The sequence below is a fragment of the Gossypium raimondii genome, chromosome 3 (genome assembly GCF_025698545.1).
Source record: "Gossypium raimondii isolate GPD5lz chromosome 3, ASM2569854v1, whole genome shotgun sequence".
NCBI lineage: Eukaryota > Viridiplantae > Streptophyta > Magnoliopsida > Malvales > Malvaceae > Gossypium > Gossypium raimondii.
The window spans coordinates 58308301-58320553 of NC_068567.1; the positions used below are offsets into that span (position 1 = coordinate 58308301).

Sequence of the window (12253 nt, forward strand, 5' to 3'; positions counted from 1 at the left end):
TTCTAATTTAAAAATTATATCTAAATTTAAGGTTTATGAGATTTAGGAGTTATGAAATTAGGGTTTCTAATTTTTTAAAATATTAGATTAATTCTTTAAATTTAAAATAATTATGATTATAATAATGAGATGGTTCAAAATTTAGAGTTTAAAGTTCGGTGATAATATCTTTTCCATTAAAATTGTAATGACATTAGAATTATTATTGCAATATATAATTACTTCATTCGAGCTATTTTACTAGGTCATTCTTTTGGATCAAAGAACAAATTTTTGTATACAAACTTATGGTGTCACTAAATTACATTAAAAGTTTTACTGTCACGTCAAGTAGATTCACCTATTCTTTATTATCGATTATACAAAATAGAGTTTACTGATAACACTTCATAACCCTAATCAACATCCATCTCTCTTTATATGAACTCCTCTATCGCTATATATATATATATATATATATATCTATATATAAACCTCCCCCTTTTCTGCTTTGGGTATCTTTTCTGCTTCTTTTTTTATTAGAAAATAATCAATAGCGATATTGTTGCTTACAGAAAACTATTAGCGTGCAATACAGGCAATTCTAAGAGACTAACACAAGCCAAAAGATATATATATATACACATATGCGTGTGTGTATATATATAAGATATAAAGAGGTAGAAAAGAACCAAGGAAAGCAAGCAGAAATATATTTGCAGGCAAGGAGAGGAGAGGCAGGGCGCATTATTTACTGTCACGAAAAAGCGAAACCCACACTTCAACATTCTTTCTTTTTCATTATCAATCAAACAAAAAGGACAAAAAAAGAGAGACCCATTCCGTTTTTACATTCATCTTCAGTTGAGTTCGTTCAGCAAGGTGACTTTTTTTTTAAAATTTTTTTTATTAATGTTTCAAAATTATTTGTTCTTATTATTTTAATGAGATTTCTTGATTCTTCGTTTTTCTGAATTGGGTTTTCGTTTTGCCATCCGCCGTTCGGATTCCATTAACTTCATATTTAATTATTTTCAGTGATTTCGTTTCGTTTTATCAAAATTTATTCTCAGAAAAAAGAAAAACCTTTCAAAATTTGACCCGTCATTACGGTTTTCGAGTTTCTTGGTTAACCGTGTTATTCCACTAGAGCCGTGGTCGAGTTGACTCACTTCCTATCCCCCTACACGTCAGAGTCTGCCTTTCGAGAAACCCCTATCCTATTGGAATTTGGAAATTGGGTCATGGTCTAAACTACCCCCACGGGCTCCTAAATAGTCGGACTCATTGGTCAGCTATTCATCAATCTCTGTCATGTTCTTTAAGCATGAAGACTTAGACTAAGACAAGGAAACCGTGTCCTTTATTTATTTATTAGATACTATTTTAAAAACTGACCAAGCACGCGCTATTTCTTGTTTAATTTTCCCCATTATGTTTTAATCTAATCTATAGTTCATGGTCGGCTGTCAATGTCTATCTTTTGACAACCCAATTTTCGGTTACCTTTCCTTTCATTTAATAAGACCAGTAATTATATAATAAAAGCTTTGACTATAGAACATGTCAACCTTGGCTTGCTTATTGTATTAACACATTCTTGCTTGCTTTTCTCGTGTTGTATTCCATCTGTTGGTCATAATTTGATCCTCTTATCCTTTTTGCAGGTGACCCTCGTTAAATTGAGACTTTTGCACTGATTTGTAATGTTTATTTGAGGATTTGTTCATATTGGTTCAATATGGGTTCCATGTCTGGAGTCATTCAACGTCCTTTAATGGCAGCTGCTGCTGTTGCAATGGCGTCTATTTCTGTTGATTTTCCTGCTAAACTCCCATCTCCTACATCGGATACTGAAACTTCCATTTCCAATTCCTTACCAGAGTCCAATTCATCATTGGTTGCTCTTATATCAGCTTCCAAGCTTGCCAACTTGTCCTTTGTTACTAGGATTCGAGTACCGTTACCTAGTTTTAACTTTCCGGTTCCTAATTCAGGCCGGAATTTCGTTCCGAACTTGCTGTGTTCTTCTATTGCTTCGTCTCCTCTGTTGGTTAATTTATATCAGTCAGCTGAGTTAGCTAAAGGATCTAAGCCAGCTGCATTTCCAGAGAGTGTTCCTGCCACAGTGCCTGATGCTTTGTACAGATGGCATTTGCCTGAGCCGACTGCGTTCAATATTTCTGGGACTTCAGATTGTTCATCGGTGAAGTCTCGTACGGTTGTTGTGTTGTTAGGATGGTTAGGATCCAAGCAGAAACATCTCAAGAGATATGCAGAGTGGTATACTTCAAGGGGATACCATGTCATTACTTTCACACTTCCGATGGTTGACATTCTCAGTTACCAAGCCGGTGGGAAAGCCGAGCAAAACGTAGACATGCTTGTGAATCACTTGGCTGATTGGTTAGAAGAGCAGCATGGAAAAAGCCTGGTTTTCCACACTTTTAGCAATACTGGATGGTTAATGTAAGTTATCTCCACAAGTACATTTGTACATACATGCATGAAGAACAACATTTCTATTGTTTATACTAGTTATCTGAAGTGATTTTTGTGTCGGGTTTCATCTTGTTGCAGGTACGGAGCTATTCTTGAGAAGTTTCAGAAAGAAGATCCTTCTTTAACGGAAAGGATCAAAGGTTGCATTGTGGATTCAGCCCCTGTTGCAGCCCCTGACCCTCAGGTAAATGATGCTTAAAGCATGTGTTTCAGTTCAGTACAAAGGCAATGCTTAATAAATCATTTTCATATTATTATTTTCAGGTCTGGGCTTCGGGTTTCTCTGCCGCTTTTCTGAAGAAACGTAGTTTTGCAACAAAAGGATCTGCGAACTCAAGTGAATCGGATATGGAGGCATCAACTGGCAAAAGTGAAGCCTCAAAACCCAAGCCTGCAGTAACTGAAGCTGCTATGCTACTAGTCCTGGAGAAGTTCTTTGAGGTGGTTTTGAATCTTCCTAGTATTAACAGGTAATAATCCCCTTGAAACCGGTAAATAAGTTCCCGATTTTTTACTTCTCTGATCTACTTCCCAATGTTTGAGTCATTGGAAAGTTTTCTTTGCAACTGAGAATCAATTGCCGTGCACAACTTTTTGAATATTTTTATGCATGATATATGTTCTCTCTTTGCTTTAATGCATTCTCCAATGTGATTTATGATTGCCAACAGAAGTCATCCCGATGTTCATTAAAATTGACATAACTTGATATCGATATCTTATCATCTTGCAGGAGGCTTTCTGATGTGATGAGTTTGCTGTCATACAAACAACCTACCTGTCCACAGTTATATATTTACAGCTCTGCAGATGGAGTCATCCCTGCGCATTCCGTGGAATCCTTCATAGAGAAGCAAAAGAGATTGGGGCGCGAAGTTCGGGCGTGCAACTTCGTCTCCACACCACATGTTGATCATTTTAGGAATGACCCAAATCTGTATACGAGTCAGCTCAGCCAGTTTTTGGAGGACTGTGTGCATACTTGTTGCGGACATACTTAAGTACATTGAAGCACTGCCATAACCAAATTCTTTTATTTTATATTTTTAAAAGGAAAATCCTATAGTTTATATACTCACAAAGCCAGTACTCGAATAGAGATCGGTGAACTGCTAACATTCAACATGTTTGAAGTTTAAAATCTCGAGTTCTGTAATCTCAAACTTGTATTTACATATGACAAATTCATTCTTAAAGTTATAAAGAACATAGTTTTCTTCTTTTGCCTTGTAAGAGAAGTAGTATATTAAAGCAAGCTTTGTCAAAAATTCCATACAAATATACAAAATAGAGTGTAGAACAACCTTTTTTACATTTGTAACAGTGATTTACTGCTCACCCTTCCACATTTCATCAACAAAACAATCTCCTGTAAAATTTGTTAAGCCACCTAGAAAGTGTACATCATCCAGTCTCTGTGAGATTGCCTGCTGCAGACACTTGAAAGCTTTGTGATAATTCAAGAACCCCATGAACCAGATATCCAAACCATCCACTGTCACAATTTCCATGTACTTTTGCAATGGTTTCTTCATGTTTTCACTCTGGTCACTCCCTTTATTTTCTCAACTGGAACCACAACCTTGTAATGGACTCTCACATATTCTCCATTCGCACAAGGGATTTCGATTTATCTATCACTGCAAAAGGCAACCTTTTCAGATGAGATGAAAAGTAAAACTGCAGCAGGGCCTGTTGTTGTTGATAAATAACATTGGCAAGCCTTCAAAAACTTCTCTCCTTCTCTGAAACTAAACAATTGCTTGAAAATCTTTTCCAACCCTCCTACTAGAAAAACCCTTGCCTCTAAACTCAATTTTCCCTTCACTGTTTCACTGATCTTTGGCCCCAATCTCGCTGCACTTTCAAAAAAGCAAACTTTAGCTTTCATTTCACTTTAATCTTAAGAGACATTAATATAGCTGATAGCATGAGAGTGTTTCAAACCATGCTCTCCGACTACATGGCCGAATGTATCAGCTTTCTTCCCTAGCAAGTTCATCCTTTTAAGTACAAAGTTTCCTTTGCCTGCAATTACAAACAGTTTCCCTTTAGAAAAAGAGAACATCCCATATCTACCATTAGTAAAGATTGAAAGGGAGACCTACTTTTTGTAGACCCTTGTGATGAAACGTGGTATCGGCCAGCAGCATCAGGTAAGTATTGCCTTGATGTTCTTCTCTTAACTCCATATGTTGTTGCTTTGATTGGAACTCCAATAAGTTGTTCAAGTAGCTTCTTAATTTTTTTTGGTTGAATGAAATGGAATACAATACCAGCAAGATGAATATTTCTTCAGGTTGTGATGAATGTGTCTTTTTTTTGGCAAATGGGGTGCATTTAAAGGGGTTGAATCTATTTTTTTTTTGTGTGCATAAATCACCAATAGCTCATCATGTTAATAAAGAAATTTGGTGAGGAAAATCTTGAGCACACGAGAGGAACACGAATAATAATTTGAACAGAAAAATAAATCAATAGGCTCCAAGGCGTGTATCAAATCATTATCCTTAGAGTTCTATTTGCCCCACCTATACTTGAGGTGCAAATGAGTTTCAAGCAAATGAAATTCGAGGATACAATGAAGCCCGTTAATTATTATAACAAAAAAATCAATTTCTATAAAGAATTTCTGCAATAATTGTGTATAGAACAATTTAAAAGTAGTAGAAGATGGTGGAAGAATTACAAGAATTTTTGACAACTTTTGTTATATCATCCAAATGAAATTTGCCTTTCTCAATAATCACATATTTTAAATAGACATAATTATTCTATTAATATCTTTTAAAAGATATAACTATTAAAGTAAGAAATACAACTATTCAAGTAACTATCTTAAATAAACATAACTATTCAATTAATATTATAGTTATAATTATTTGTTAAAAGAGATACACTTTTTGTATTTAAGATTCATAACTCATTATTATGAATAATCATAAATCTTGATTAATAACCAAAAGTTATAACTATTGATTACTTACACTATTTTATTTATTATTATTAAACACCATAAATATTTGAAAAAGTTCCAACACATCACTTCAAAAAGGAAAAAAAGTATAAGAAGTGAATCATTTAAGAAAACAGGATGTTGCGTAAAGGTTCAAAATCCTTCTTAATGAAGTCCTCCAACATGTTCAACAGTCCAAACTCTAATATGAATGTTGAATACAGATATGTCAAATACGGGCATATTCAACACAGAGAAAACGGGTAAACAGAAAACAGCCACAGGAAAGATCATAACTATGGAGGGAAGTCAAGCTATTAGAAACAGTCAAACCACCTGAAAGCAAACTAATTTAATTTGGGTTAAATTAATTTTCCAAGGAAAAGGCATAGTCTATGCAAATGGGCAGTGCAGTACTGACTCCTAGAAGATGTGGCATTGAAACTTTCTAATGTCTTTGCTGCTAAGACGTCAAGAAAGAAAAGCAAGGAACACAAATTGCATATTAAAAGATATGGTAACATGCAACTTACCCATAATATGACTTCAATTGGTTCATGTAGTTACTTTTAAAAAGTGGCAACTGGGTTTCGAATCTCACGATTTTGAGTCCCTTCCTTTATCCGCCAAATGCGGTCTCATTGTATATATAAATGATAATGCAGTGAGAGTGACTTCACAGTTAGACATGCTTTGGACTTATGGAGATAATGTCCTCCATGACCATGTGAGATCAACTATCATGCTCAACAGCATCTTTCCTTCTTTAATAATGGACATTTTAGAGAGCTCTGAGTAGTAGCTCTCTCCAAAGTTGTTGGGGTATTATTTTAAGTTGGATTTCTTTGTTTAAGAAATGATAAATGTTTGTATTTCATATTATTTTCACAATACTTTTAATGCTAACAAATTGGTAAGATATTTGCTTTGTACTTTGTAGTTCTCCCTACTTAGCACTGGTAAAGATTGTAAAGTGCTGGATTTATAAATAGCTCAAAAATGGTTTAAATTTCCCAAATTCATTATGTACTTTCACATGCTCCAGAGTTTATCCATACAATCCTCTTTTACCCTATCTTTTCCTTTGCACAGTAGTTAATCCCTGTAAGGTCAGGAACTATAGCTAGAATTTTTCTCTATCAGTCAAGGGATCTTTAAAATCTCGGGAGCTTCTATATGTGATGATAGGGGTGACAAAATGGGGTTTCCATAAAGAAACCCCCTTTTGAAAAGGGGATGAGCTATGGGCTCCAATGGTCAAACCAAAGAAGCAATCACACAAGGCAGATGTTATATGCTTATGTGGAATGCATTCTTTTAAACCTTTTTTAATTTTGTAATGGTGAGGTGGAAATGAATGGGAAGTAGGCCATGCAATACAAAGATTTAGACTCACATCACCTGCTTTTTCCAATGTCCAAATCAACAATCAAGTCTATGATAATACAAAGCTTTTGGTTACCATAAAAGCAACAAAAGAATGAAGGGAATTAAAGGCTGGTTTTTGTGAACTTTTTTCAAGGAAAACATACCATAGGATGATTTTGGACTTTGTTAGAATTGAGTGACCTCAATCCTTATTTAAATAAAATATAGTGGTAAAATAAAATAAAAGAAAAATCCATATAGAACTACATTTTTTTTATTTTTTTAGAATAAGGTTTTTTAAACCTTATTAAACTCCATCTATTTGATATTGATTAGAATAAGGTGTTTCAATCTTACTATACTCCTATTAGAATATGGTTTTACAAGCTTATAAATAAACATAGTTTACTCCTCTTGTAATCATTTGAATTCGACATAGTGAATTTTCTTCTCCTCTGCCCGTGGTTTTTTCTCGAAAGTGTTTCCACGTAAAATTCTATGTGTTCTTTATTTTTCTTTCTATTTTCTTTGCGATATATTGTCACTACTGACATTCTATTTTTCACAAATTGGTATCAGAGCTTCCAAGTTGTTCATCTCAATCACAGTAATGGCGGCTTTGAAGTATGAAATTTCGTTGTTGGATCGCAACATCAGATTCGCGTTGTGCCAGATAAAGATGCAGACAGTTCTTGCACAAATGGACTTAGAGGATGCCCTGCTAGGGATAGATAAGATGCCTTCGACATTGATGAAGGAAGAGAAGAGGCATAAAGATCGAAAGGCGTTGACACAGTTACATTTGCATTTGTCTAATGAAATTTTACAAGATATGATAAAAGAGAAGAACGTCGCTGCATTATGGAAGAGGCTGAAAAAAATATATATGTCGAAAACTCTAACTAGCAAGCTACATGTGAAGTAACGTCTTTATGCTCATTGTTTGGAGGAAGGTGCATTTGTGCATGAACACTTAACAGTGTTTAAAGAAGTTCTCTCAAACTTAGAGGTCATGGTGGTTCAGTATGATAAGGAAGATCTAAGGTTGATTCTACTTTATTCATTGCTCCCGTCTTATTCAACCTTTAGAAACACGATTTTATATAGCCGCGAGTCTCTCACAGTTGATGAGGTTTATAATTCTTTGACCTCGTATGATAAGATGAAACATCTTGTGGTTAAACCCGGCTCTAAGGGAGAGAGTCTCATTGTTCGTGAGAGACAAGATCGAAATGATGATGATAATCGTAGAAGAACACAAGAACAGAATCCTCGCGGTAAATCTAAGGGTAGATCGAAGTCTTCAAAAAGAGGTAAAACTTGTAACTTCTGCAAGAAGAAAGGACACATTAAATCTGAGTGCTATAAGCTACAGAACAAGATCAAAAGGGAGGTTAGGAATCAAAAGGGAAAACAACCAAAAAAATATAGTGAAGCTGATGTTGTAGAAGACTACAGCAACGGTGAACTTCTAGTTGCTTCTGTCAACAATTCTAAAGTGAGCGAGGAATGAATCCTTGATTCGGACTGCACCTTCCACATGAGTCCCAATCGGGATTGGTTTACAACTTACGAAATAATGTCTGAAGGTGTTGTTTTGATGGGAAATAATGCTTCGTGTAAAATCGCAAGTGCTGGAACAATTAAAGTTAAGATGTTTGATGGAGTTGTCAGAATACTTAGTGACGTGCAACATGTTCCAGAATTTAAGAGAAATTTGATTTCGTTGAGTACTCTTTATTCAAAAGGGTACAAATATACAACAGAAAATGGGGTTTTGAAGATTTCTAAAGGTTCCCTCGTTGTGATGAAAGGGCAGAGAAAGACTGCCAAGTTATATGTTTTGCAGGGTTCTACTGCTACTAGTGATATAGCTATCGCTTCCTCTTCCTTGTCAGATGATGATGTTACTAGATTTTGGCATATGCTCCTAGGGAATATGAGTGTGAATGACATTACAAAATTGAGTAAAAGAAGACTTCTTGATGGGTAAGGAATTTGTAAACTGAAGTTTTGTGAGCACTGCATTTTTGGGAAGCAAAAGAGAGTTTGATTCACCAGAGGAATCTATAGCACGGAGAGAACATTGCAGTATATTCATTCTGATCTATGGGGGCCATCTAGAGTGCCTTTGAGAGATGGAGCTAATTATATACTAACTTTTATTGATGATTTTTCCAAAAACGTTTGGGCGTTCTTCCTAAAGCAGAAAAACCATGTGTTTTTCGCATTTAAGTCTTGGAAAACTATGATTGAAAAATAGAAGGGAAAACAAATAAAACACCTTCACACAAACAATGGCTTAGAGTTTTGTTTTGATGAGTTTAATGAAATATGCAAGTTAGAAGAGATCGTAAGACACTTGATAGCTCGTCATACTCCACAACAAAACTGTGTTGTAGAACGAATGAATAGAATGATCATGGAGAAAGTTTGATGTATGTTTTCGAATGCTAACTTACCAAAGTCGTTTTGGGCCGAAGCAGCCTCTACTGCATGTTTTTTGATCAACCGATCTCCATCCATTGCCATTGAGAAAAAGACTACATAAGAGGTATGGTCTGGTAATCCTGTTGATTATTCTAATTTAAAGATCTTTGGGTGTCCTGCATATACTCATGTTGATAATGGAAAATTGGAACCGAGATCCATTAAACGTGTTTTTTTGTTGTTGTAAAGCTGGTGTAAAAGGGTATAAGTTATGTTGTCTTAAAAATAGAAAAGTTGTGATTAGTAGAGATGTTTTTGATGAAACTACTATGCTACCTAACTTATCTTTTAAAGACTCTTCCAATAAAGAACATCAAAAGCAGGTGGAGCATCAGATTAATCCAGAATCTACAACAAAGTTGACTCTTCAAGCCAGTACAAAAATTTAGAATAGAGTTGCTTCTTGATAAGCCGTAAAAGTAACATGTTTTTACTCTCATTCTTGATGCGTTTTTGGATGATTTATTATATAAATTAGTGAATTTGATGCTCTTAATCCTTTAAATTCATGTTTCTATACTTAGGTGAGTATAGGAGAGTGGAAGGAGCAAAAAAGAAGCCAAAATCGGGAAAAAAGCTGTTTTTAGTATCCACACGGCCTAGACATTTCCACACGGGCTGGCCACACGCACATGTGCCAGCTCGTGTCAATTTTGCAACCCACTTCCCAAATATGAGGAAAAACCTAATTTTTAGGCTTTTGGAGCATTCTAAAGACTATAAATACATATTAGAAGAAGACTTAAGGGAGCACTCAGAGAAGATCGAAGAATGCCATCGGAATCAACTCGGAAGCAAATCTCCTTCAAAATTAAATATCTCCATTTAATTTCCTTAGAAGTTTTATTGAGTTTCTTTATGTCTTGTTGTTATCCTAATTTAAGATGTTTTCATTCCAGATTATGAACTAAATTCCCTAGATACCTAGGGAAGATGAAACCTATGATGAATCTTATTTGATTTCTGGTTTACATGATAAATACCTGATTCTTATTCTCAATTATGTATACTTATTTCGTGTTTTAATATTTTCAGGATATTAATTCATGTTTAATGTGCTTATTTCAGTGGAGCAAAAGTCCCTGTTTAAGAGTAGATCTAGCATAATTGAGTGGAGTTGCATGCAATCCTAGAAATAAGACGACAAAAATCTACCGGATTAGAGTCAAATCTAATAGGGGAATCCATGTAATACCCCCTACCTGTAATCGTCGCCGAAATAGGGTATGAGGCATTACCAGATTTTACCAAAAAATTTTTCGTATTACGAGTTAAATACTGTTAATTTATCGAAACATGTCATGACGTCCCTTAGATGGGCCTCCGAAGCCCAAAACATACATCGGGACCAAACCGAGATTAAATCGAAACCATAAGAAATTTTTCGCAAAATCCCAAAGTTTTTTTTTTGAACTTAATATAACCCCTTTATAAGTATCTAATCTTCCCTGCAATTTTAAACCGAGACCAATCCAACACAACCAATCCATTTCAACATATTTTCAAGATAGATTTAACATATTCATAAGATAACCTCATCACATACCAAAACCAAAATTTGTTAGATATACCAATGGCTAACCATACATTCATTTCACATTAACATTTACTTTACTAGCTTATACATGCCATTGATTTTCAAAATAAAGTTTCTTTATATACCAAGATCTTGAGGTTGATAGTGTGATACGTCTCTGACAGAATCCGACCTCCGTGCTCTTAACATTACAAAACAGGGGAAAAAGAAACAGGGTAAGCACTTTGTGCTTAGTAAGTTCATGTAACAAGAATTATACTTACCTATTATTTTCAATACAATGCAATAAACATTCATACATCCATTCAATGCATTATTCCCTTAACATGCACAAACTCAACATTCAAGTTAGTTCAATAATTTCCATGTATCAATGATATATATATATATATATCATGATTGATGAGCTCATCAATTCCATGATTTCCACTCCCTTGTTATTTTTCCATATTTATCCCATTGAATTTCTCGGAATTTCGATGGATTTTCAGAGGTACACTTTAGTGTACAAATCCGGGTCCGTCAATTCATATTCATGTGCGCACATTTCTATTTCAGAGAGCACACTCTCGCGAACCTCATCCTTATAGCAGGATTACCAGTCCAGGCTAAATCCCCTGTAATATAAACTCATAGAGTATTGTTAGGATTACCAGTCCAGGCTAAATCACCTGCAATGACAATTACTCTAATGAGCTAGAATCTGAATTACCAGTCTAGGCTAAATTTAGACCCTAATTCAGATTACTCATCCGGGCTAAATCCCTTTTCCACATATTCTTCGGGAGGGCTATATCAGGATAGGATCACCCGTCTGGGCTAGATCCTTTTTACCGTCAATTTTTTTTCAGAGATCCATCAAATTTTTCTTCCACTCAACAGAGATTTCTTCCCCCTTTTTATCAAATATATCAATGTTTCATTAATTTTCATATAATGAACATTCAAATCATATTCACATTAATAACAAACATTTCAAGCATTTAAGAATATAATTCAAGTTACGCGAACTTACCTCGATACTTGTTCGTAAACAAAAATCTACTAATCCTGAACTTTTTCTTTTCCTCGATCTAGATTCGTATTTGAATTTTCTGGATTTGGTGCAAAAATTATGAGAAACCAACTTGAATAAACCCCTAGGACATTTTTTGACTGATGATAATGAAGAAAATATGAAGAGAATTCTAGATATTTCAATTTGGTCCTATTTTTATGTTAGTAAAATTTGTCATTTTCCCATTTTACCCTTATTTCACCAATTCTCCTGATTTTTATCAGCTTATGCAGCCCAAAATATCTCCTTTTGGGCTTATTTGCAATTTATGTCCCTCCTCATTTAACAATTGAGCAATTTAATCCTTATAGTAACTTTTACACCTTTTTCAATTTAATCCTTTTCACTTAATTGACTGCCCAAA

The 12253-nt window shown here is 34.7% G+C and overlaps 1 protein-coding gene and 1 pseudogene across 1 annotated transcript; one reads left to right on the plus strand and one right to left on the minus strand.

The window, feature by feature from the left end:
- Positions 1-544: 544 nt before the first annotated feature.
- Positions 545-3701, plus strand: LOC105794982 (uncharacterized). Its single transcript, XM_012624395.2, has 5 exons — positions 545-861; positions 1647-2448; positions 2560-2665; positions 2746-2951; positions 3215-3701. The coding sequence occupies exons 2-5, from the start codon at positions 1721-1723 to the stop codon at positions 3480-3482; spliced, it is 1308 nt and encodes a 435-aa protein (XP_012479849.1). The 5' UTR covers positions 545-861; positions 1647-1720; the 3' UTR covers positions 3483-3701.
- LOC105796002 (GEM-like protein 4) lies at positions 3694-4776 on the minus strand (annotated as a pseudogene).
- Positions 4777-12253: the final 7477 nt, after the last annotated feature.

What these genes read in the sequence shown, in the direction of transcription:
- LOC105794982 (XM_012624395.2), top strand. Translation starts at nt 1,721, where the DNA reads ATGGGTTCCATGTCTGGAGTCATTCAACGTCCTTTAATGGCAGCTGCT. An exon ending in AGCAATACTGGATGGTTAAT is followed by an intron (nt 2,449 to 2,559) that starts GTAAGTTATCTC and finishes ATCTTGTTGCAG; the next exon opens with GTACGGAGCTATTCTTGAGA. An exon ending in TTGCAGCCCCTGACCCTCAG is followed by an intron (nt 2,666 to 2,745) that starts GTAAATGATGCT and finishes TATTATTTTCAG; the next exon opens with GTCTGGGCTTCGGGTTTCTC.